The following is a 25331-nucleotide window of genomic DNA, read 5'->3' on the forward strand; positions in this document are numbered from 1 at the left end:
GACTTAAGAAATTTATCTATGCCTTCACTATCTTCTAATTTATTGGAGTATAAGGATTCAAAATAATTTTTGATTATCTTCTGTATTTCTGAAGTGTCTGTTGTGATATTGCCTTTTTCATCCCGTATGCTAGTAATTTGAGTTCTCTCTCTTCTTCTCTTCACTAGCATCGCTAAGGGTCTGTCGATTTTGTTTATTTTTTCAAAGAACCAACTTTTAGTTTTGTCAATTTTTTCAATTGTTTCTTTTGTTTCGATTTCATTAATTTCAGCTCTGATTTTAATTATTTCTTGCCTTCTACTTCTTTTGCTGTTGTTTTGCTCTTCTTTTTCTAGGATTTTGAGATGAAGCATGAGATCATTTATTTGTTGGTTTTTTCTTTTTTTAAGGAATGAACTCCAAGCAATGAATTTTCCTCTTAGAACTGCTTTCAATGTGTCCCATAGATTCCGATATGTTGTGTCTGTGTTTTCATTAATCTCTAAGAATTTTTTAATTTCCTCCTTGATGTCTTCTATAACCCATTGATCATTCAGTAACCTATTGTTCATTCTCCAATTGATGTATGCTTTTTCCTTCCTTCTTTTATCGTTGATTTTCAGTTTCATTCCATTATGATCAGATAAGATGCATGGTAATATCTCTACTCCTTTATATTGTCTAAGAGTTGCCCTGTGACATAATATATGATCTATTTTTGAGAAGGATCCATGTGCTGCTGAGAAAAAAGTGTAACTGCTTGATGTTGGGTGGTATACTCTATATATGTCAATTAGGTCTAGGTTATTAATAGTGTTATTGAGTTCTATAGTTTCCTTATTCAACTTTTGTTTGGAAGATCTGTCCAGTGGCGAGAGAGGTGTGTTGAAGTCTCCCATGATTATGGTGTGGTGGTCTATTAGACTCTTGAACTTGAGAAGAGTTTGTTTGACGAACATAGCTGCACCATTGTTTGGGGCATAAATATTTATGATTGTTATGTCTTGTTGGTGTATGGTTCCCTTAAGCAGTATGTAGTGTCCCTCTTTATCTCTTTTGATTAACTTTGGCTTGAAATCTATTTTATTTGATATGAGTATGGACACGCCTGCTTGTTTCCGAAGTCCATATGAGTGATATGATTTTTCCCAACCTTTCACCTTCAGCCTATGTATGTCTTTTCCTATCAAATGCGTCTCCTGTAGGCAGCATATTGTTGGGTCTTGTTTTGTGATCCATTCTACTAGCCTGTGTCTCTTAATTGGTGAGTTTAAGCCATTAACATTTAGGGTTATTATTGAGATATGGGTTGTTCTTCCAGCCATATTTGTTTATTTCTGTTACTAAACATTGTTTGTTTTCCTCTTTGATTGTTTCCCCCCCCCTTTACTGTCCTACCTCCCACTGTTGGTTTTCATTGTTATTTTCCATTTCCTCTTCCTGTAATACTTTGGCTAGGATGTTTTGAAGAGATGGTTTTCTAGCTGCGAATTCTTTAAACTTTTGTTTATCGTGGAAGGTTTTAATTTCATTCTCCATCCTGAAGCTTAATTTCGCTGGATACACAATTCTTGGTTGGAACCCATTATCTTTCAGTGTTTGAAATATGTTATTCCAGGATCTTCTAGCTTTCAGAGTCTGTGTTGAAAGATCAGCTGTTATCCTGATTGGCTTGCCCCTAAATGTAATCTGCTTCCTTTCTCTTGTAGCTTTTAAAATTCTCTCCTTATTCTGTATGTTGGGCATCTTCATTATAATGTGTCTAGGTGTGGATCTCTTATGATTTTGCACATTCGGCGTCCTGTAGGCTTCTAGGATTTGGGATTCTGTCTCATTCTTCAAGTCTGGGAAGTTTTCTTGTATTATTTCATGGAATAGACTGCTCATTCCTTTGGTTTGGAGCTCTGTACCTTCCTGTATCCCAATGACTCTTAAGTTTGGTCTCTTAATGTTATCCCATATTTCTTGGATGTTCTGCTCATGGTTTCTTAACAGTCTTGCTGAGCTGTCTATGTTCTTTTCCAGTTGAAATACTTTGTCTTCATTGTCTGATGTTCTATCTTCTAAGTGTTCTACTCTGTTGGTAGTATTCTCCATTGAGTTTTTAAGTTGGTTTATTGCTTCCTGCATTTCTAGGATTTCTGATTGCTTGTTTTTTATAACCTCTATCTCCCTGTATAGTTGATCCTTTGCTTCCTGGATTTGTTTGCGTAATTCGTTGTCGAAGTGATCTTTCATTGTCTGATTTTGCTGTTTAATGTCTTCCTTGATACTCCAGATCATCTGAAGCATGTATATCCTGAATTCTTTATCTGACATTCCATCTGCTGCAGCTGTTACCTCTTCTAAAGTTGCGTTGACCTGCATTGCTTGTGGTCCTTTCTTTCCTTGTCTTTTCATACTGCTTGCGTATCTTTCCTGCAGGTGCGGGCGGCGGCTCTGCTCTCTCCTTATTCCAATTGGGGTGTCGTGGCTACCCCGCCGGCAGGTCACTGGGCCTGTTCTGGGAGCTGGTGGCGGCTCTGTTCTGCCCCTACTCCAATTGGGGTGACGTGTCTGTCGTACCAGCAGGCCACTGGGCCTGTCCTGCTGGTCGGTCGCAGATCTGCCCACCTTTCGGGCACGAGTGGAGGCTCTGCTTTGCCCCTACTCCAATTGGGGTGTCGTGACTACCCCGCCTGCAGGATGCTGGGTCTGTTCCTGGCAAGGGAGGCGACTCTGCTCTGTCACTACTCCAATTAGGGTGGTGTTTGTACCCCGCCGGCAGGCTCCTGGGCCTGATCCGCCGGTCTGTTGTAGGTCTGCCTACCTTGAAGGCGCGGGCGGCGGATCTGCCCTGCCCCTCCTACCACGCCTGCGGACCCCTGGGCCTGATCTGCAGGTTGATCACTGGTCTGCTCACCCTGCGGGCACGGGTGGCGGTTCCGCTCCACCCCCACTCCAATTGGGGTCACGTGACCACCACACCGGCAGGGCCTGATCCGGGCGTGGGATAAGGATCTGCTCTGCCCCTACTCGAGTTGGGGTGACGTGTGTACCACACTGGCAGGCCACTGGGCCTGACCCGCCAGGCTGTCACAGGTCTGTTTACCTTGCAAGCGCGAAGGGCGGCTCTGCCCTGCCCCTCCTACCACGCCCATGTACTACTGGGTCGTGGGTCTGCCCACCTGGCGGGTGTGGGTGGCGGCTCCGCTCCGCCCCCTCTCCAATTGGGGTCACGCGGTCACCACGCTGGCGAGCCGCTGGGCCTGCTCCGGGGGCTGGCGGCGGCCCGGCTCCTTCCCTCCGGCTCGAGGACAAATTGAGGAGACTCGGGTGACTGAGCCTCACCCCCCTTACCAGAAGACCAACTGCTTATGTCACCGCTGGTATTGATGAAGATCTCTCCTCCACCGCTTTCTGCTGACATCAGATCTCTGCCATGTTGGTATCCTATGCGAATGGCAGCATTTCGTTCCCCTTGCCAGGCAACCCAAGCAATGGGTGAGTCCTGACCTGCCCTCAGCAGGACCCGGACCGAGACACAGTTTCCGCGGGCTCCTAGCCCCGGTCCAGGGAAGTTCCGGGAGCCGGAACTCGGCCGCTCCGTGCTCGGTGTAAGCTCCTATAAGTGTAGGCTCCAAGAAGCAGCCCCCGCGGGCTCAGTTCCGGGAGCCGGAATTCGGCCGCTTAGTGTTTGGTGTATGCTCTGATAGTAGCAGGGTCCAAGAAGCAGCCTCCGCGGGCTCCGCAGCCCTGAGCCAGGGCGGTTCCGGGACGGTTCCGGGAGCCGGAACTCGGCCGCTCTGTGCTCGGTGTAAGCTCCTATAAGTGTAAGCTCCAAGAAGCAGTCCCCGCGGGCTCAGTTCCGGGAGCTGGAATTCGGCTTCTTGGTGTTTCGTGTTTGCTCTGATATTAGCAGGGTCCAAGAAGCAGCCTCGGCAGGCTCCACAGCCCGGAGCCAGGGCGGTTCCGGGACGGTTCCGGGAGCCGGGACTTGGCCGCCCCGCGCTCCGTGTTCACTCCGATAAGATCAGATTTTAAGAAGCCCCCAGGCGCTGAACCCTAGCAATCTGTCTGCAAGCCGCAGGCGAATTGCAGCCTGAAATTACCTGTTCTATGGCTGAATGAGCTGCGGTCAGTCAAAAACAGGTGTGGTGACGTCAGTTTACCAACATGGTGGCTGCTGGCCTCCTCTGTGGTCTGACCGGTGTGGAGAACCAAGATGGACCGCTTCCTTCCCCGTCTCGAACCCAGAATTCAGCCCTGAGTGCGGTGCTTGCGCGTCTGGCAGAAACTGCAGCGCTGTAACCCTGCGTCTCTATCCCAGCGCGCCTTGCAGACTCTAGCCGCGGGGCGATTTGCTGAATAAGCAGTATTACCCTCCGTGCGACAAACCTCTCGCGTTTGAGTCCCCGTAGCCGATCCTCATGCGATGGAAATCCTTCCTCCAGGTTCCGGCGCACCCCACTATTGCTGGAAATTCCTAACAAGATATCCTTTAGCCGTCCTGACTTGTCATACTCCCACACAGTGAAGCAGCACACGGGGGTAATGCACTCCCCTCGCCGCCATCTTCCTCACAATCTCCTTTTCCATTCTTAAAGAAGTAAGTGAAAAAAATCAGATGAGTTGTAGGAAATTCAACCACCATACATCAAATGATGTATACATTTCATATTGAAACACTTTCAATTTTTCAGCTTAACATAGACTTAGCCTTCCTTGGTTTGTTAAGAGGTATGAAAACTGGAATATTAGAGAAAATATCCTGGCCCTTAAGGAACTATTTTTTTTTTATAAAATACTCATCATTTACAGAAACTCTATATGTAATATCTCCTTTGGGAGATACTGAAATTAGATGTTATGAAGCTTGATAAGAGAAACAGTTATCCTTGATAGCACTGAAGAGAGTGGTTGCAAAATCAAAAATTCTGATTGACAACTAAGAGGCTTGATTTTCCCATATCTGCAATCCTAAAACAACATCTGGATTCCAGGTTTCTGTTCCATGGAGAATTAATCATTCTTTCTCCCATGGTTCATTTAATCAAATCTTAAATAAAACATCTGCTGAAAACTTCTTAGCAATAGCTTCAAAAACTTAGGTTCTTGGGGACTGAGCCTCACTAACATATTTCAGGTTATTGATATTTGGCTCCTGCATGTGCCGCTATCCGGCTGCAGCAAAATAACTCGGGGGGTGATGAGCAACTTGTGTACATTGATACAGCAGGAGTGGGAGCTGTTTATTGTAGCACAGGTGGGGTATATATACATTCCACACAGTTTATCTTAATTAACATAAACTAGATACAGCAGTCAACCAATAAGGAATCTCCACACTTAATGGCTCGCTGATGTTACTTCACAAACCACTCCCTCTGGCAAAATGCCAGGCGCCATCTTGACTTGTTTACAGACCCTAACATGCATGGATGAGTTCAAGGCCATGGGTAATTTATTATACATCTTCTCTTCTCTTTTCTTGGAATACTAGGGATTGAACCAAGAGATGTTGTATCATTAAGTTACATCCTCAGCCCTTTTTTTCTTGTTATTTTGAGACAGGGTCTTCCTTTTATTTTCCTTGCCGATAAGACTCCCACAAATATGGTGAACATTCCTAAGATCCACTGGACGTTCTATAAGAAATGTAACAAATGCCATAAAGTGACACAGTACAAGAAGGGCAAGAATTATCTGTATGCACAAGGGAAAATGGCATATGACAGGAAACAGAGTGGCAAAAAGCTAAACTACAAAGAAGGTTGTATTGAGGCTTGACTGTGTTGAGCCTAAGTGCAGATCTAAGAGAATGCTGGCTATTAAGAGATACAAGCATTTGGAACTGGGAGAAGATAAGAGGAGAAAAGGCCAAGTGATCCAGTTCTAAACTTCATTGTTTCATTATGCTAATAAAATGTTGAGGTTATCTTCACTTAAAAAAAAAAAGAGAGAGAGAGACAGGGTCTCACTAAATTGCTGAGGCTTGTCTCCAACTTACAATCTCCTGCCTCAGCCTCCTGAGTAGTTGAAATTGGGATTACAGCTATGTGCCACAGAGCAGTTTGTTGCTAAATTGCTTGGGTTGAACTCAATATTTTGATTTTCCTACCTCAACCTCTGGAGTCTCAGGGATTACATGCATGTAACATCTTTCCCAGCAAGGTTAATTTATTATGAACAGAAATCCATAAACCATGCCAATTCTTATTATATTTATATACAGTTGTATTTGGTAATAATTTTTCCTGTCAATTCTTTGCTCACATGATATCATATGCAAATATTTTTGATACTCTTCTATAAAAATAGCTCATGAGAGCTCACTCCTTATCTTTAGACCTGGAAAGATAATAGCCAAGCTTTCTGTCAAAAGTTTGATCAGTCATTTCTTTATCTCCTAGAAGAATTTCAAAACTGTTCAAGAAAAAAAAATTATATTTTCCCTTAATTAGATGGTTCATTGAGGCTAATGTTTGTATGTGAAGGTTATATGAATGTTACCTGGGTGTCTTTGATTTTACTAAAATACCTTATTAATAATGTCATCATTTATATTCTGCTGCTGCCTTTTTTATTTTTCTTTAAGAGAGATTTGCTGACCGCAAATTCTTGGGATCAAGTGATCCTCCTTCTTTAGCTATCCAAGTGGCTAGAACAAGAGGTACATGTCACTGTACCCAGTACTTTATTTATTAATTTTTTTCCAGACTGATTGGGCCATGACTGTGATTATTATTCATTAATAACTTAAATAGCTGAGCCAGGAGCAGTGGCACATGCCTATAGTTCCAGTAACTCAGCTGCTGAGGCAGGAAGATTGCAAGTTTGAGGCTAGCGTCAGCAACTTAGCAAGACCCTGTCTCAAAGGGGGAAAAAAATACTTGGGATATAGCTCAGAGGCAAAACACCTGTGGATTCAATCCCCAGTGCCATAATATAAACAAATAAACAAACAAACAAATAAATAAATGCAGCTTGTGGTTGAGTCTAACAGATGTTTGCACTCAAATAGCAAGTGCCACATGACCCAGTTAGAAACCATGAGATCCTGCAGCTGCACAAATGGGAAACATTGTGCCTTATCAAGCCCAAATCTTTTTCCAACCCCTTTTTCCTAGTCCTTCTCTCCTATGGGGCTATAAATGTGAACTCTTTCTTCACCCATGTTCTTTTTTAGCTGCCACTTCAGAAGGCAGTGAGTCACAAGAAGGAATCTGCTAGGTTTTTCTGGGAAAGCTTTAGCACTTCAGATGAAAGGGACAGATGAAGCGGCTGCACTGAAACTTCTCCCTTCTTCCTTCTCTTTTCCTTAAATAGAAATGGGATGTCTGGATTTGGGACAACCCCACCTTAGGACTGTAATGTGAAAAGTGTGAGAAAACTGAAGAGAACTCTGGAGATGCCAGTCAGACTACAGCCTCAAGTCTTCTGTGGTTAGAAAAGGAATCCCTGCTTTTTGGTTGATTTTGTTGGGATGTTGTTTACTGCAGCTGAAATGCTTCCTACCTGATTCAGGAAGATGAAGGGAAAGACAGACTCTAAGAGTGGAATTGAAAAGTGAGTGATTAATGACAGGAGAGATGAGATGAATCTGAAGGTGTAGCCGAATGGTAGTATAAAACAGTAGGAACATTTTGTGGGAGACAAATCTATTTGAACCAAGCTGATCTCAAGGTGCATATAGGATAGGACATCCAGGGGTAGCAGGTGCATGAGCATGGGTGACAGTCTTCTGCTCTAAGAGTAGCCTAGAGCTTTCTTGCAGTAGTAGTAGTAGTTGAGTTGATGAGTAGTGGTTAAATCATTAGGGATAGGAAGGCAAAGATCAATGAGGTGTATCTACATTTAGTTGGTATAGAAAAGAGGTGTTTTGTACTCTATATTTGCATACTGAATTTGAGGTAGATGCTATCCCAGATTAGTATTTTTAAAAATAGAGACTCAGAAAAGTAAATAAACTTGACTTTATCATATAATAATTAAATGACCTAGCCAGTATTTGAACATTAGACAGTGGGATGATGCCAAAATCCATTGCCTTTCTTTTCTTTCTGTCTCATATCTAGGAAGTTTAATAACACGTGCATGTATATATACTAAGGATCAGGGACTGGTGATTATTTGCGTAACATTTTAAAATATGATGTTTTTTATTGGCCTCCCTTTATTTTGGTGCTTAATATTTAATGTCTAAGTTAAGAATACATTATCTTTATATCTTTTGTACTGCACCACTTTCACAGTTATCCATCAAACCAGTTGAAACTCGTGGTTGGGGATTCCTAGAGACTGCTGATAACAGTGCTAAATTTCTTTTCATTAGTTCCACTCATTAGCTTCAATAACTGAATATATTAACTAGACTTCACATATATATGAATCCCATAACTTATTAATGTCCAGAATAAAATTACATTGTCATCTTTTTAAATAAATGCTGAATCAAATAGAATTCTTACTTTAGAATTTTAAATGTAAATTGTGAGCACTGAATTTTACTCCCTTTATTTATTTATTTATTTTGTTAGGGAGATAAACACCAGAAGCACTCTGGGCAAACACTTATTTATAAAAAAAGACACAATTTAGAAGTGGTCAAAAATTTAAGTTTAATGTAGTAATGTATAAGGAAAAAAAAACATTCTTGAGATTCTTAGACATTAAATGGCCTTCCTAAGTACCTTGAGTGAATACTCAATTTCTTGATAAAGTTTGATCCTACATTTCTCCATCTTTGTGTATCTAGGGTTAAGTGAGAACCAATTTATATTTAGGATGAATTACAGAATGGCGAAGTAGCAAGGCAGAGTTCTAACAGTCCTCACATGGAGTTACAAGGCTGGGTGTTTGCTCTGCTTCCTGCTGTCTGAGCAGCTGAATACCAGCGACATCACCTGTGGGGAGCTTGCCTGTGCTGCTCACTAGAAGCAGACCTCAGACAGCAGCTGTTCCTAAGTGAAGGAGACCACAGACATGCAAAACTTGGCTTTCTAAATAGAGACATCTAAAGCAAAAAAAGAACAGAGTGCATTTTTTAAAATTTATACAAGCCTTACTCTTTTTTAAAGAAAAAACTTCCTTATAATAAATTTACAGTGCCAGAAACCAAGGTACTTTACTAGAAGTGCAGGTGGAGCAATGGTTGGGTGAGCTGGAAGGAGAAAATAATGTGTATACCTTTGCTTGTCCAGCTTTTGTAATGGCAGGCATATCGAAGAGCTGTCCAGTGTAAAAATGCAGCCCGCTGAACAGGATCACTGCAATAGAGTCTCCTTCCTTCTCAATTACTTCAAGAATATCCTCCATCCTTAATATTTCTTCTCCCTAAGTCAAATTAGGTATAAGTTACATAATATTGACAATAATACTCTTATCACATATTTATAATTTCACCATAAGCTGTCTCACCATAAGAAAAACTAAAGGTGAAAATTTTCCACTGCATTAATGCTCTTCAAAACCTGGCTAAAGAGCAGAATTTGAATTTTTTTTTTCTATAAGAAATGACAATTTAAAAATAAATTATAATAAAATAGAAGTAGTGGTTTTTCTTTAAGTGTAAGTCATTACAAAAGTCTACTTGCTTATTTTTTCTTCGAGTTTTAGGTTAATCTTTACTATTTGTATACCTATTGGTCGTTTTCTCATCACACCCATCCAATAAAACACCTAAAAGTGCAATTCCATGGAATATCATATAGCAAGAGAAATCTGTTGGAAATTAATATTGCATTTGTCAATCTAATATACTATTTTCCCAAAAAGCATCACTTGCATATCTTTCATCTGAATAGTACCTAATATTTCTAACTTAAGAGTAAAATATTCTCCAAATAGAAAGACACTGATCCAAACATAAAGAAAAATAATTTATAAATAATTAGTATATCCCCCTATAACTAATGATGATTACTTAGTAAAAAAAAATGAATAAATCTATATTTAGACTTGTAAACAACTTGAGCTGAAAGAAATCAGTTCAATACTTGTAGCCTAACAATTGTGATATACAACAAGTTTTCATGAATTTTGTGCAGTGCTAAATCTGACTTCTTTTAAAGTCAATGTAGAGTAATTACATTAATATTGGAGGAAAACTCATTAATAAAATTTCCTTTATTTTATTTTATTTTTATTGATTGATCATACCAGGGATTAAACCCAGAGGCACTTAACCACCGAGCCACATCCCCAGCCATATTTATACTTTATTTTGAGACACAGTCTCACTAAGTTGCTGAGGCTGGCTTTAAACTCATGATCTTTCTGCCTCAGCTTCCTGAGCTGCTGGGATTTTATAGGCATGTGCCACTGTGCTGGCTCCTTCCATTTATTCTTAAGTTTTCATAATTATTGCTATTTGCCAAATGTCTTATGTGTTAAGTGTGTATGTGTGTGTGCATGCATATGTGTGTGTGTGTGTGTGTGTGTGTAATATACTCTATACTACAAGAAGTCTGGAATCTCTATGAAATGGGAATATGATAGATATTGAAATCTCTGAATTAAATGAAATGTACTTATATGCTATGAAGCATTTCAGTAGTTATTAGAAACAATCTAAGTTATATAAAAATTTGGTAATTCAAACTCTTTATTCTTTTTTAATATTTATTTTTTAGTTATAGGTGGATACAATATCTTTATTTTATTTTTATGTGGTGCTAAGGATCAAACCCAGTGCCTCACGCATGCAAGGCAAGCACTCTTCCTCTGAGCTACAACCCCAGCCCTGAAACTCTTTATTCTTTAAAAAATCAAATAAGGTTTGACCACCACAATTTCAAGAAGAGTAATGGAAAGTATTATATAAATTAGTTCATGAGTTATTTGTTTAAAGAAGCAGTAATAAGCAAATAAGAAAAACTGTTTTCCATGATAAGACATGTCCCTCATTCATGCTAACTTGTTATCATCTAGTAATGCTAAAAGATGGGTCCCAAGATCACAATTAACTCATAAGACTTCAAACTGCTGGTCACTTTCAACTAAAACCTCTGATAGTGACTTTTTCATTTATGCAAGAAATAAGCAATTCATCTAGTATGTGTGAAACAGATATCCTCTCAGTGGTGCAAGAACTTTTCATTCCATTAATTTACTGCATGTTGGCAAGTAGAAGAGAAGAGAGCAGGTCTTTAATTTCTTCAGAGTAATTCTGGGCTGAAAGAAGTAATTGTTCAAACATTGGCTTAATAGCCTGGGAGCATCATATGTGAAACCTATAATTTATTCTGTGTGACTTTCTTGGCGCCAAATTATAGAAGCTGCAGGGGTTTATATGTCAAATGTGTACAACTTGGCCTTACACGTCTCTTAAGGTAAAATACACGAGAGTTTAGACCTTGAAGATATGGTTAAGTTGTATCAAATGTATCTTTTGTTATCTGTTTGAATATAAAGGAGTCTCAGACAGATAAACAATTTTAGTAAAGTCACACACCTACTAAGTTGGAGAGGTGGGATTCTACTGGGTATGTCAGTCAGGCTATAAAAGCCAAGATTTTCCAAGTATACCTCATCCTTTCTCCTTTGTCTAAAGACAACGGACAATATTTGATACTTAGATTATTAAGGGCCAGGAAAGATAATCACTATTTAAATTCAACAAATACCACTGGTCTTTTACCTGATTTTAATGGCACTAAAGGGCAATAAAATTTAAAATTAAAAAAGGTACACCCAATTTATCATCTTCATCCCATTTCCTTGTAGACTCTGTAGACTCCAGTAACATAAATAGAAGATTGTTTGCTTACCAGATGGGTAGCCCATGAAATATAAAAATAAATACAATTCTGAGTTATTCACTATTTTAAACAAAATGAGCTGACAGTAAGAGAAGTATGAGTCTTTTGTACTTTCTTGAAAGTTCCATTACAGTAATGAAGATAATAAACTTTTGAGGAGAATGAATAAAAAAATCAATAGTGAATAGAAGCATGATGAATATTTATTTCTTTCTCATATACCTCTCGTGGCTTTATCATCCGCATACTTCTTTCAACATTAAGTCCGTGAAGTTGAAGCTGTGACTCTATAGCATACTGGAAAAAGAAGTTATTTATTAAATCAAGCCCGAAGCATAGAAGGACATTAACATAACAACTTGGAAAACAAATAATAAAATATCAATGAAAACATTATTATATGAAATCCAAAGTCAAGGTTAAAAGTGAATAACTAATATATCAGAGAAAAACTGCTTAATCCGATTTAAGTAGGAATCCGAACACTCTGAGATATTACAAATTACAGCCCAATGGAAATATAGGAGTGATTTAGACTTCTGGAGTTAGGAGAGATTTTGCTATCAAAAGTCACCTAATCTAAATCACAATCAGAATCTGCAGAAAACCAATGTGAGCAGTATGCACTTGCTACAGTTGTATCGAGGATATAAAAATGGCTTATCCTAGCATGAGTAAGTTAGTGAAAGGAAAGAACAATAGGAATTGACTTTACTGATAATATAAGATATGACTGGGAACAAACAATCGCAAGGAGCATGATTTTTTTCTCAAGATATTAGAGTTTGATTCTTTCAGTAAGGAAATGGCTGTTAATTCTGACATAATTACATGCCCTACAATTATGATATATGCACTATAGTTAACAGTCATAATATAATGTAGAAATCAAGTTTCTCTAATACTAAAATTGAAATATGCCATGTACCTTTTTCTGTGGATGTGTCTGGAACAATCAAATTTTATCAACCAAATTGCTGATAAGATATACTACATGACATTTTAGTGAACCATGAGAAATATTTTAAATCTTTAGTAGTTTTTTTAAAATAATAAGGCATGAAAAATTATGCTATTGGGCTGGGGATGTGGCTCAAGCGGTAGCGCGCTTGCCTGGCATGCGTGCGGCCCGGGTTCGATCCTCAGCACCACATACAAACAAAGATGTTGTGTTTGCCGAAAACTAAAAAATAAATATTAAAAATTCTCTCTCTCTCTCTCTCTCTCTCTCTCTCTTAAAAAAAAAGAAAGAAAAATTATGCTATTATGCTATGAAAAGGAAGGGGCAAATGCAGGTTTAAATTGCAATTTTATATGGCCAAAGGGTTAAGCAGTAGGGTTTGTATTGATTTGATCTCATAACATAAAAAGGCAACAAGAATTAATAAAAAATTTATAACTACACTTCATTTAGACCAGCGGTTTGTTCAGTGTCTTTTAAAAAAACTAATAAATCAGTGTTCCTATTCAATCCTTCCCTCCCTTAACACATGTTTTACTTGAACAAAAGAAATAAATCTACAATCTATAAAAAATTCTTAAATCAAAAGCATTTGACAGATCTTTTTAGTGTAAGGTTATTCAGAAAAGACTAGTGAATAAACATTCAAGTCAGGCAAATGATGTCCCTCTATGAAGAGTAGAAAGAACATAAATGTAATTTGAAGAAATCCTTACATGATCAGAAGGGAAGGCTTTGGCTTCTAGAAGAATTTTATGCCGTTTTGGTGTAGGCTTAAAAAATGATAACTGCAATGAAATGGATTTATTGAGAAAGCATTAATATACAATTTCTGCATTTGTTCAGTTGATGCCACACTTTCATTTTAGAATCTTCAAAATTTAAAGGCATTAATTAATTAAACATCTAAGATATCTGTCAGGGGTAGCTTTTCAATTAGCCCTGTTTCCAATGAATTATGAAAAGGAAGAAGATATCAGCTCATTATGTTTATCAATGGAATAGCAAACTCAGGGGAAAATGTAAATCAGATCAAAACAAATTCTCAAAGTATACTTAAATGTTAGTTGAAAAATTATCTTCCCAAAGTATTTATTAGTAAATTCTCTAGTATCAGACTGAAACATCATGTTCTCTGTGTGTTTTATTTACATTGACTTATCTTGCACTACCAATTTTGTTTCTAATACATCACCTTTCCAATGTTATTTTATGGCATTTATTTTAGGTCCAACCAAAACACCTTTCAGCTTTAATATGAAACAATTGTCTTTCTTAGAGGCACTAGCACAAAGTACTCATTTGGCCAGGGGGTGCCCTTTCATTTCTCCACATAGTTCTTAGATAATGAGATTGACAATAATAACGAGATTGACAGCTGCCGTTATTTGGCTGTTAATTATTGGCCCAGGTGCTAAATAAGTTCTTACATATCACATTCAAACCTTGTGCAGATCTATGAGGTAGGTATTATTGTCATTTTTAGAAAGAAGAACTTTAAAACTTACAGATGATGAAAACTTTGTCCAATCTCAAATAGACATTAAATAACATACCTGGGAGTCAAAATGAGTTATGCCTGAACTTGCAGGTATGTTTTCAAATCATACTAAAAAAAAATGAAGTCAATTTTTTTCAAAGCATCAATTACAAAAGACACTACATACCAAATTCAGAATACATCTGACATTTTGAGATAAAATTATTTATTAAATATTTAACATGTAAGAAGTACTTTAAATACAGTAGCTCATTTAAGGTACTATATTTCTTTTCACCAGTTTACTTTCTGTGTTTCAAGTGTTTTTCTTCTCCTCAACCATTGCTATACAAATGTATACTGATCCATAATCTCTCTCTGCTAAAGATCTGCATACTGGATAATGTCTTTCTGAAAAACTCAGTGCTTTGCTGGTAACTATACATGTTTGCTTTATGTTCTTGAAAGCAATGTTTCTTTTCATCCACTATGACTCTTTTTTTATGTTCTGAGCTAAGAACTCTTCATTATTCTAAATTTCTTTGTAAGAGTCAACTTTTCCATGATTATGTAGAAACCATTATGTCATGGGCCAGCATTTCCTGGTAAAAATGAACATAACCTCACAACTTATTTTTAAATAAGCAAACCATCAGAATCTCATGAATTAAAGATAGAAATACATCAGATCCCATAAATGAGTGTATTCTAAACATTGGTGGGAAAAGAAACTTACAAGTAGGAGATGTAAATTAACGGTCAAAGCATTCATTAGGGCTATTTCTTTCTCCTTGGCTCCTGAAAAATAAACATATCAAAATCTAGTTCTTTTATTGTAAGTTCTAAAGATACATGAAAGTTAAACAAGGTAGAAGGATTTCTTCGCTTCCTCCCTCTTACTGATTTTAGAGATAAGGACACATTTGATGTATCATCATAAAGAAATGGAAGTTTCCTACTTGACTCATTTTATCAAATGATATCTAGAGTCACAAACACATAACTAGCTAAAAATTATATTCCTTTTTGAAGTTGTAAGTAGCAAAAAGAAATAATGAACCATTTTATTTTTCTTGGAAAAAAAGGATTTATCATATTATCAGTCAGTTTGAAAAATTTCCAAAGAGAACATTTTTGTCATGCATGTATCTTCAAAAGGAATCTAAAAAGATAAAGGTCAATCACATTTTAAAACTTGATTGCTTCCAATATCAAATTAAAATGTACCTTTAATAAAAGAAGACTACTTTGCCAAACATATTTCTTTGCTATTATATTGAGATAGGTAATAATTAACAAGACAAAAAAGCTACATAGCAAAATACAATAGCATAAATAGTTTGGGGATTTATTCATATACACTAAGATAATAGGTAATATAGATATATATTTTCCAATGAGAAAGCATGCAAAGATATCATATCCACTACATAATCATAGTCTGATCTAATTCCTTTTAGTGAGGGCTTTGGCACTATAAAGAGACCCAGAGACAGAGAATACAATGGTCACTTAAGAATTCAGAGAGCAATAACAGTAATGATGCCATCATTGTTCTGAGTTCTTATGGTGTCTCTTAAAGGTAATTAGACTTGTGTAATAGGAATGTTGTTTTCTTACCAACACTAAGAAAAATAGGCAATGTACCTTAATGTTTATAAGGCTGCACTAGATGTTAAAGAAACACAATTCACATTTTATATCCAAAGACATGTTTTTGATAGAGTTCCATTTTAAAACAATAGAAAGTAAATGGAATAATAAATCAATTAGATAGATTCCAGGATAAGGTCCATCAAGGAGAGGCCATTGGAAATATGTAGTCAATTTAGGAATTTATGATTTAGCATTACCATTTAAGGAAAGGACTATCTTCACCTCATGAAGGAAACCTTCCTATCCTATTTCCACACTGATTTTTCTCTTTGATACTACAAGGTGGTGAACAAGTGATAGGAATTAAGAGGTGCTTCCCTGGTCATCACAAGGTGAATAATGTCTGAAATCAAGGCAATGAGAATAGTCTCCTTTTACATCCCGACACTAAATAAAATTGTGCCCCACAAGGCATACTAGATGGACACAATAAGCTCACATTGCTTGGAGTGGCATATGCCTTTCCTACAGTAAGAAAATTTCTTTGAAGTGAGGTCAAAAACCAAAATCCTGACAGCTTTATTATAGCTGATTCTTTACATTATGTTATGAATTCTTACTGCTATTTCTGAAACAAAATATTATCTAAGATGTCTAATCCGATTACATTCTTGAATTCTTATTAGTTCTTTATACACATTTGTTTGAAACCAATTATTAAACAACAACAAAACAATAACAACAAAAATAGCAGGGAGAATGAAAGTAGGAAAGAAAGAATTTTAGTTTTCTTGCTACTGTGACCAAAAGAAAATTTTAGGACTCCATTCCTTGGTGGGGGGTGGGAGGCAGAAGAGTATAGGGTGGAGGAAAGTGGCTCAGGACATCCTACCAAGAAGCAGAGACAGAGCCTAAGCTCAGTACACCAAATATATATCCCACCAAGACATGTCCCCAATGATCTATGTCCTCCAGCCACAAACTACCAGCCTATGGTCACACTCTGTTAATTCATATCAGGGAATTAACACACTAGTTAAAGTTCTCATAACCTAATCATTGTATCTCTATGCCATCTTTCATTGTCTCCCACATAAACTTTTGGGGGACACCTCACATCTAAAACATAACAGGAAGAAAAAGCAAGGAAAAAGAGAACAGAATTAGTACAAGAAGGATTTGAAATGGCAAGAAGAAAATATATTAGTTATCACAAGATCAAAACCAAACCCTCAGCTTTATACAAAATACATGTATGAAGATGTGAGAAAAAAAAGAATAGCGTCACCTTAGATTGGGTAGAAAGAAGTGATGGGAGGGGAGAGGAGTGGATGGGGGAAAAGGAAAGATAGTAGAATGAAATAGACATTATTATTGCTGTGTGTATATACGTGGCTGCATAACCAATGTGATTTTGCAACCTGTACACTCAGAAAATGAGAAATTATATCCCATCTGATTCAAAAAACAAACAAACAAACAAACAAAACAACAATAACAACAACAACAAAACCCAGAAAAGGCAGTAACTGGGAGTGGTGAGATTTCCTATTGAAGCTCAATCTTTGAAGCTCAAACATTACATTATGGTTAGAATTATAGACTCCTGGGAAGTTTTGGCCCTCTAAGAAATAGAATGTTCACTTTAGATCACCTAAAATTTTTCTGGGATGAGAATATGGTAAATCTATGTGCATGCCCACCTCCAGCTGTGCAGGGCTAAATAAATCTAGAGTGACATTTGGCATCCCTCTTCTTGCTTTTGATGTCATGCTCACATTTGAATCAGTTCTTTTTCAGTACTCCCTCACTGAAGTAAATAATTTGTTTGCCTATGCAGAAAAAAAAATCACAATTTAGACCACTTTAAATTAAATTCAGCACTTCAAAAAATGATGTGCTTAGTTACTATTGAACTTTGTTCAAGGATAGGATCAATCTGCTTGACATGTGTGCACGTGCACACAGGTGTATCTAAGAGTGATGCTAATAATACAGTTTTGAACCTTAACAAAAATGTTTATTGCAAATGTAACCTAAAGGCACCAAAAAAAAAAAAAAAAAGCATTCTTAACATCAAAGCGTCACTGATTGAACTGATTTTTGGTTTATTTTCAAAAGAAAATTTACCTCATTGACCTATTTCTTTGGGTTCAAATTGTACTTCTTAAAACACTGTTCTTCTAAGACATTTCAATATCATCAGCATTCCATAAGAAAATAACCCTTTTTTAAAAGTAAACTACAATTCTTTCAAGTTGGTTTTCTTTGTTCCTTCTCTTTTTCTTAAGAGCCTTATTTGAATTAATGTGGTAGCATCAAGAACTACAAGTATTTAGAGGCAAAATTTTAAAAAGCTCCCAGAAAGCTTAATAGGATTTGAAAGGATCTTCATTTTAGGAGATCATCTATGATTCACTGCAATAAATGTCAAGATCTGAATCACTTCGTCTGAGATGGGGATGAGCCATGGCTTTCACTCAAAGAATGCTTTCCTGCTTATTTATTTATTGAAGATTGCTTTTTGCTTTTTCAGAAGATAAAGCTTAGTTCAATCCAAACACTGCCTTCTTTCCTTGAAGGCTGGCAAGCTGATAATTACAGAGCCCTTACTTTGTGCCAACGCTTCTAAATACATGACTTGCACTGTGAACTGAAGTCCTCTGAGGAACTGTATCTATAAGTAAAGATCTTGCAGACCAGTTGTTTATTTAATCTTGGCTGATTAGAACATTGAGATTGGGGGGAGATGGGGTACTATAGGTTGAAAGACAAAATTATCTTGTGCTGTCATAGCCATTTGAATAGCCATGTGCCTTAAGTTTGGTATCTGACCTGACATTTTCATAACTATCAGATGAGCTTCTCAGAATATATTGCTAAGCTTAGCAGACCTGTAGCTTCCACTAACCTTAAAGTTAATATGCTATAAAACCTATACCTGTGATTTCCCCACCTTGCTGTAGTCTTCCTCCTAGACAGTCAGTTCCACCAATAAAATTGGTAAATATATTTATTTAAGACTTTTTTTTTTTTTTTGCTCTGTGACTATAAAAGCTTATCTGTCCTCTTCCATGTATATGAAAACATGCCAATCAGTGTCACTTGAATCAATGTTCTTGTGATATGGTCACTCATATTTGGCTCAAGCTAAAATATTTTCTTGTATCCATTAAAGCAGAGTCATTATTTTTTGTCAATAGTATTATCTCACACTATCCTCAAGGCAAACTGATGAGATATATACTTTGATATTTCTATTTTCATTGATGAGAAAACTGACATCCAAAGAGAAAAACTAACTTTCCCAAAGTCTTGTAGAATTTTTTTTTTTTTTGGCTCAGAATTACATTTGGAAACATTGCTTACAAGATACTCCCTATAAGTCAAATATAGGAGATCCAAACTCATAATAAACTTCCTGTGTGTCTTTCTAATAGTAGTATAATTTCAAATCTTTTGCAAAGTGAGATAACAAAGCTCCAAGTTGCTTATTGTTTGATAAGAGGGTTCATTTGTGGTCTCATAACCACCATACCATATTCTGTATATTTTATTAAGCAGACACAAGTGTTATTTTGAATTTGTCACATTTATAATTAGACTAAGTCAAATAATTTTAAACTTTATTTTTCAAGTAGTAAATTTCTGTGTCCTGCATAGGATCTATAACTGCTGGGGTAGAGCTTCCAGGGATTACTGAATTTCTGAGGGTCAACCACAAGTTACATAAAGAAATTTATGGTCACATTACAACATTTTTATAAGTTCAAATGCATGTATCTAGCTCTTTGTGGTTTTTTAATGTACCCAGGGAGAAGTAGGCTTAATAATAATACTAATAATATTCTTCAGCAATTCTATTTCTAGCATCTTGATAATATGACATTAATTATAATGGAAAGTTATTCAATGTTTTGTGGAATTGTTGGCTCTATGTAAAATGTTTTATTAATAGTTTTCCTTCACATCCAAAATCAAAATTCTTTTCTATGTCTATGAATAAATATGGTTGTTCACTTTCTTTTTCTTCTCAATGCTCTATTAATTTGTACATATAATAACTTTTATTATTCTCTTGCTCCTTCTTTTTGAGAAATTTTTGGTAAAAAATAAAAAGACTATGGTTTTAAGAACCTGAAATATTCAATCATTACCCAAATTATACAATGTATCTGTCCATGACAGAGTTAGATTACCTAGCAAGTAGGAAAAAATACATTTGACTTTTGCTATTGCTTACTATTGCAATATTATTTTATTTTATGACTTAAATTTTTACATTTACTTCCAAAGAAATTTCCAAAGAAGTTTCTTGCATTACACAATGCAAGGCAGAGTGAGAACAAATAGTAATTTGGGACTGGAGTGGGACTTAGTCATAGAGTTCTTACCATGCATGCCATGGCCCTGATTTCTATCTCCAGCACCACATTAAGAGAGAGAGAGAGAGAGAGAGAGAGAGAGAGAGAGAGAGAGAGAGAGAGAGAGAGAAGCCAGTGTAATGGCGCACACTTATAATCTCAGTGACTCAAGAGGCTGAAGCAGGAAGACTGCAAGTTTGAGATCAGCCTGGGTAATTTAGCATGGCCCTATCTCAAAAATAAAAAAGGGCTGTGTTTTAGCTTGGTGATAGACCATCCCTGGGTTTAAACTCCAGGACTACCTCCCCCCCAAACTAAACAAATGAAGAATGATATGTGTAGATGAGAAATTGAAAGCTACTAAATGTTTTTCTTACTTCAAACTTGATCAAATTTTTCTGAGAACTTCCTATTCCTAGAAACTAAGGTAAGAGAGGAGACTGCATGGATTCTCAACAACAAAAAAGGAATACACTGTTAAATAAACTTACAGGAAACTATTGTTTTGAACAAAGCTTCTGTTCTGAGCCCCAAAATATCAAGCTAAAAATAAAAATGGAGTCACTTATGCTAATGTTCCAAGACACTAAGTGAAACTAAGCAGCTTATCTGATTTGAGAAATCAGGATTAAACAGAGAGCCCAAAATCCCAAACTGGCCACTTTTGATTGACAATGAAGTGCCCTTTGCCTTTATCTTTTCACAAGAAAAAAGTTAGGTACTCTAAAGTAAGCTGGCATTAACCAATCAGTCTGTCTATAATACCTGCCTTTCAAGGAAAGTAACTTTGACAGGAACAATTAATTTTCTGTTTCTTACTCCTGCTTCCTTCAAACTTCTATCTGTAAAACCCAAATCTTCTGCTTAACTCATTGTAACACTTATATTATTTTATGAAAGTATTACTCAAATCTAGAATTAAAAAAATTAAAATTTAAAGAATTTAAAGGAATTTCTAAAAATGTAGATTAAGATCTTTAAATTGTAATTTTGTTCACATACATACACACACATATACACCAACAAACACCTTCGGAGAGAATATGTTTTTTTTTAAAGCAAGCAGCAAATTACTTTTTTAATTTGACTTAAAGAATATTTCTTTAATATATACAATTTTAGAAGTAAAGAAATTTGGGAGATAAATAATTATTGATATTTTAAAAAGTCAAGTTTTAAAATATTGCTTAAATTCACTTTTATACAATAACAACAAAACAACAGTGATATTTTCCCTGATAAATTATAAGCTATAGAGAAGAAAATAGGTATTTAACAACAAAATCATTAACCAAAAAGAACCTGTATTCACTGAAAATATTTTATATAAAACGTAAGAATGCATTTGTCATATAACATTTGAGGTTTTGGAAGTTACATATGTAGATATTTAAAATATATTTCATTAAGTTTTATGTATACAAAGCAGATATTATACATTTCAAGAAACAATTATTTCTTTCATGTCCTTTATTATATTTTGGAGCCAAATAATCTTTAATTTCATTGATACAATATCCAAAACCAAAACCAAAATCACTGAAACTAAAAGATTCAGAGAGCTTCTGAGTTGAAGAACATACCTGAATGCTGATATGAGGATTCTATAATATAGTCATATGTGGTATAATAAATAATTGGCCTTTGTTACCAATCCTGAAATGCACGGATCTTCCCCAAATGAATAGAGCCCCTTTAGAAAACATTTAGATTTATGCTGTTGTGATGACTCCAATGAAGTTTTTTAGATTAATTCAGGTGGGACTGGTCACCAGAATGACTAAATAATTAGATGATTGGAACATTCAGCCTCATCTACCAACCTCCTCCTGGGATGGGAGGGTATCTGGAGATTGAGCTCTATAAAAACTCATCAATGAGATTCAGAGAGGTTCTGAGTTATAGAACAGCTCTAAGTGCTGATAGGTGACAGGCTTAGGGAAGGCATGTGTGCTCCATACCTCCCACCTCTCCCAAATAACCTTGCTTTCTACATTTCTTCCACTGGTTGTTGCTGAGTCATTATAATAAGTTGATCAAAGTGAAAAAAGTGTTTCCCTGAGTTTTGTGAGCTGCTCTAGCAAATTATCAAGCCCAAAGAGGTGGCATTGCAATCCCTCAGTATGTAGATGGTCAGTCAGAAGAATGGATGATTCCTCAATTGTGACTGTCCTCACAATTGAGGGCAGCCTAGAGGAGCTGAGCCCTTGATCTATGTGATGTGTACCAAATCTGGGAAGTCAGTGTCATAATTAAACTGAATTTTTGGACATAGAATTTCAGTGTCAAAATTGGTTGCTAATTTTGAAAAAAACCCAGAATGTGTATTTTCTGACTTTATGAGGAAGATAGATGAAAATCTCAGTTTAATTTAATTTTCTTTACATACTTTTTGAAAAAATAAATTAAATCCTTTTACTTTTTAAAATAAACAATACTCATAGTTCCTTTTTCTTTTTTACTTAGTAACAATAAGTGGTGGCTGGTTTAAAATTTGGGGGACCTTTATGTGACATATATGTACTTTTTGGGCAACAAAACACTTGCACATTTAATTAGTTGCAACAGAGCAATAAACTTTTAAATGGTCAATGAAAAACTTTTTATAGGGTTTACTTGCTTCATAAATAAGTCTCACTACAGAATATCGCCTTAGCACTTCCCTGTCCTGTGTTTAAACATCTTAACTCCTCTTTAGGGGATAAGTATTAAGTACAAAATAACAGGATTAGAATATAGTTTATGTTCTTAAAGAAAATCTAGTCAACAGAATAAAAATCCATCAGTAAGGAACGCATACATTCATGGTCAAATTTTCCAAGAATTTTTTCCAGTTTTTTGCTTGTTTGCTTATATATTAGACATTTTTATGAATTTATTTGGCTTTAAAAAAATGAATGCACATGAAGGCTTTCACAATTTGACCCACCCTTAAGAAAATCCTGGTTTGTTCAGATTGTCCATAAAAATATATACTCCAGGTAATTCTGACAGCTGGATCAAGTGTTTTGTGACCTACTGGTATGGCAGGATATACTTGGTTTTGGCTTTTGGCTTTCAGTTCCCAACAATTCTTGCCATGAGCTCTAGATCAAGGAATCATGGAGCACAGATTCACCCTAGGGTTTCCTATGAACATCTTTGACTCAGGTCCTATATACTGAGCATACCTTCATGCATAACCCCCAAATACTTCATGTCCAAACTTCTGAATGTTCTGTTCAATATTGGCTATGTTTTTAGCCCATGGAAATCTATATATAATTACATTTTTGCTGCTATCATAATCAGTTACGTTAATATTTTGATTCTATAATGTAACCACATTAAAAAATTGAAATTCGTATAGTGTTTACTCAATAATTACTGACTGGCAAAAGAATAAGCTTTTGCTTGAAACTCTTCAATTAAGGTTTTTTCCTTCTAAATTTTTGAATACTTTTCATGTTCATAAGGTCAACAATCCCATACCAGATTGTTCTAAAAGGTTTTTTAATTTGAGCATATTAAACATGAATGTCTTTGCAAACATGGTAGTTATTGTTATTTGCTTATGAGTTATCCCTCCAAAGCTTCTGTGTTAATGAAAGAATATTCAGAGGTGAAATGATTAGATTATGAGAGCTGTAACCTAATGAATCCATCCTAGTTTGAATGCACATACTGGGTGGTAATTGAAGGTAGGTATGGCATGACTGGAGGAAGTGGATCATTGGGGGTATGTCCTGAAAGGGTTTATCTTGCCTGCAGGCTCTTATTCTTTTTCTGTTTCTTGGCTACCATCAATGGAGCAGTGCTTTTCCACTATGCCCTTCTACCATGATGTCTGACTCACCTTGGGTCCAGAGCAATAGAGTTGGCTCACTATGGACTAAATCTGAAACCATGAGCTAACAAACTTTCCTCCTCTAAGTTGTTCTTGTTGAATACAATAGAGACAAAAAGTTTTTTTTTTTTTTTTTTTAATCAGTTGTTCAAAAAGTTGACTAATACAATGGGGTTTTCTGTAAGCAGTCCTGTTGAGTCATTGTGCTAGGAAACCTCCTCATGTCAGATAACCCAGTAGCCTTGTGTAATCTCCAATATGAATTCTGGTAGCTAAATTAGAACCCATTTATTTATCCTTTTTTCTTTTACTGTGTAAATGCTATGGACTGAATTATTTCTCTCCAAATTCATATGTTGAAATCCTAGTCCCTAAAGTGCACTGTTATGGTTTGGATGTGAGGTATCCTCCAAAAAGTTACTCATGTGTGAGACAATTAAAGGTTAGGAGAAATGATTGGGTTATATCCTTAATCATATCAGGGATTAATTCACTGATTAGGTTAACTGAGTGATGACAGGAAGCAGGTGGTGTGTGGCTGGAGGAAGTGGTTCTTAGGGAGTGTGGCTATGGGGTATATATTTTGTATCTGGAGAGTGGAGTCTCTTTCTCTCTCTACTTCCCTCTACCACACTCTTCTGCCATGATGTTCAGCCTCACCTTGAGCCCCAAGGAATAAGCTCTGCTATCTAAAAAAAGAACCTGACTAAATCATTCACATAATACTTGGAGATAGTGCCTATTCACTGGTAATTAATGTTATGTGAGGTTGTAAGGGAAAGCCTTCACCTGAATACCCTGAAACATCCAGACCTCCTTTTTTTCCTTCCCATAAGTCATTTGTGCCCCTAAACTGGCCAGACAGAGGTTTGAGGAGCTAGCCCCTCTAAATTCTTCGGAACCGGCTTTGGAGAAACCCGATTCCTCACTACCAACATCCATATCCCAAGTATTGGTATTCAGCAGTGGGAAACCTTAAAATTTGTTTCCAATATCGCTTTTTCTCCCTTCCCCAGAGACTAACCAGGCTTCTCCTGGAGAAAGGTCTAGGAAGATTCCCCTGGAATCATGGAGTACCATTATTATGGTTTGGATGTGAGGTTTCCCCTAAAAGCTCATGTATGAGACAATGCAAGAAGGTTTAAAGGAGAAATATTGGGTTGTGAGAGCCTTAACCCAGTTAAAGAATTAATCACCTGATAGGATTAACTGAGTGGTAATTGAAACAAGTGGGGTGTGGCTGGAGGAGATGGCATGGATTTGGATTATATATTTGTATTTGGCAAGTGAAGACCTCTTTCTGCTTACTGATCATCATGTGAGCTGCTTCCCTCCACCACACTCTTTTGCCATGATGTTCAGCCTCACCTTAAGCCTCGAGGAA

At 36.6% G+C, this 25331-nt stretch overlaps 1 protein-coding gene and 1 pseudogene across 3 annotated transcripts in view; one reads left to right on the forward strand and one right to left on the reverse strand.

Moving 5' to 3' along the window:
* The window catches only part of Kynu (kynureninase), a 183715-nt gene that overhangs the window by 52270 nt on the left and 106114 nt on the right, over positions 1-25331 (reverse strand). For 2 of the 3 annotated variants that reach the window (XM_058585367.1, XM_046463712.2), the window contains exons 5-8: positions 14898-14959; positions 13398-13469; positions 11943-12017; positions 9148-9294 (exon numbers count right to left, since the gene is read on the reverse strand). In XM_058585367.1, the coding sequence (XP_058441350.1) occupies positions 9148-9294; positions 11943-12017; positions 13398-13469; positions 14898-14959 (356 nt within the window). The remainder of the gene's footprint in view (positions 1-9147; positions 9295-11942; positions 12018-13397; positions 13470-14897; positions 14960-25331) is intronic. The other variant, XM_046463713.2, reaches the window with a different exon arrangement.
* LOC124106140 (large ribosomal subunit protein eL42-like) lies at positions 5575-5857 on the forward strand (annotated as a pseudogene).

This window comes from Marmota monax, unplaced genomic scaffold (genome assembly GCF_021218885.2).
Source record: "Marmota monax isolate L192 unplaced genomic scaffold, Marmota_monax_Labrador192_F-V1.1 WCK01_AAM20220418_F8-fsc00034, whole genome shotgun sequence".
In the NCBI taxonomy this organism is placed as follows: domain Eukaryota; kingdom Metazoa; phylum Chordata; class Mammalia; order Rodentia; family Sciuridae; genus Marmota; species Marmota monax.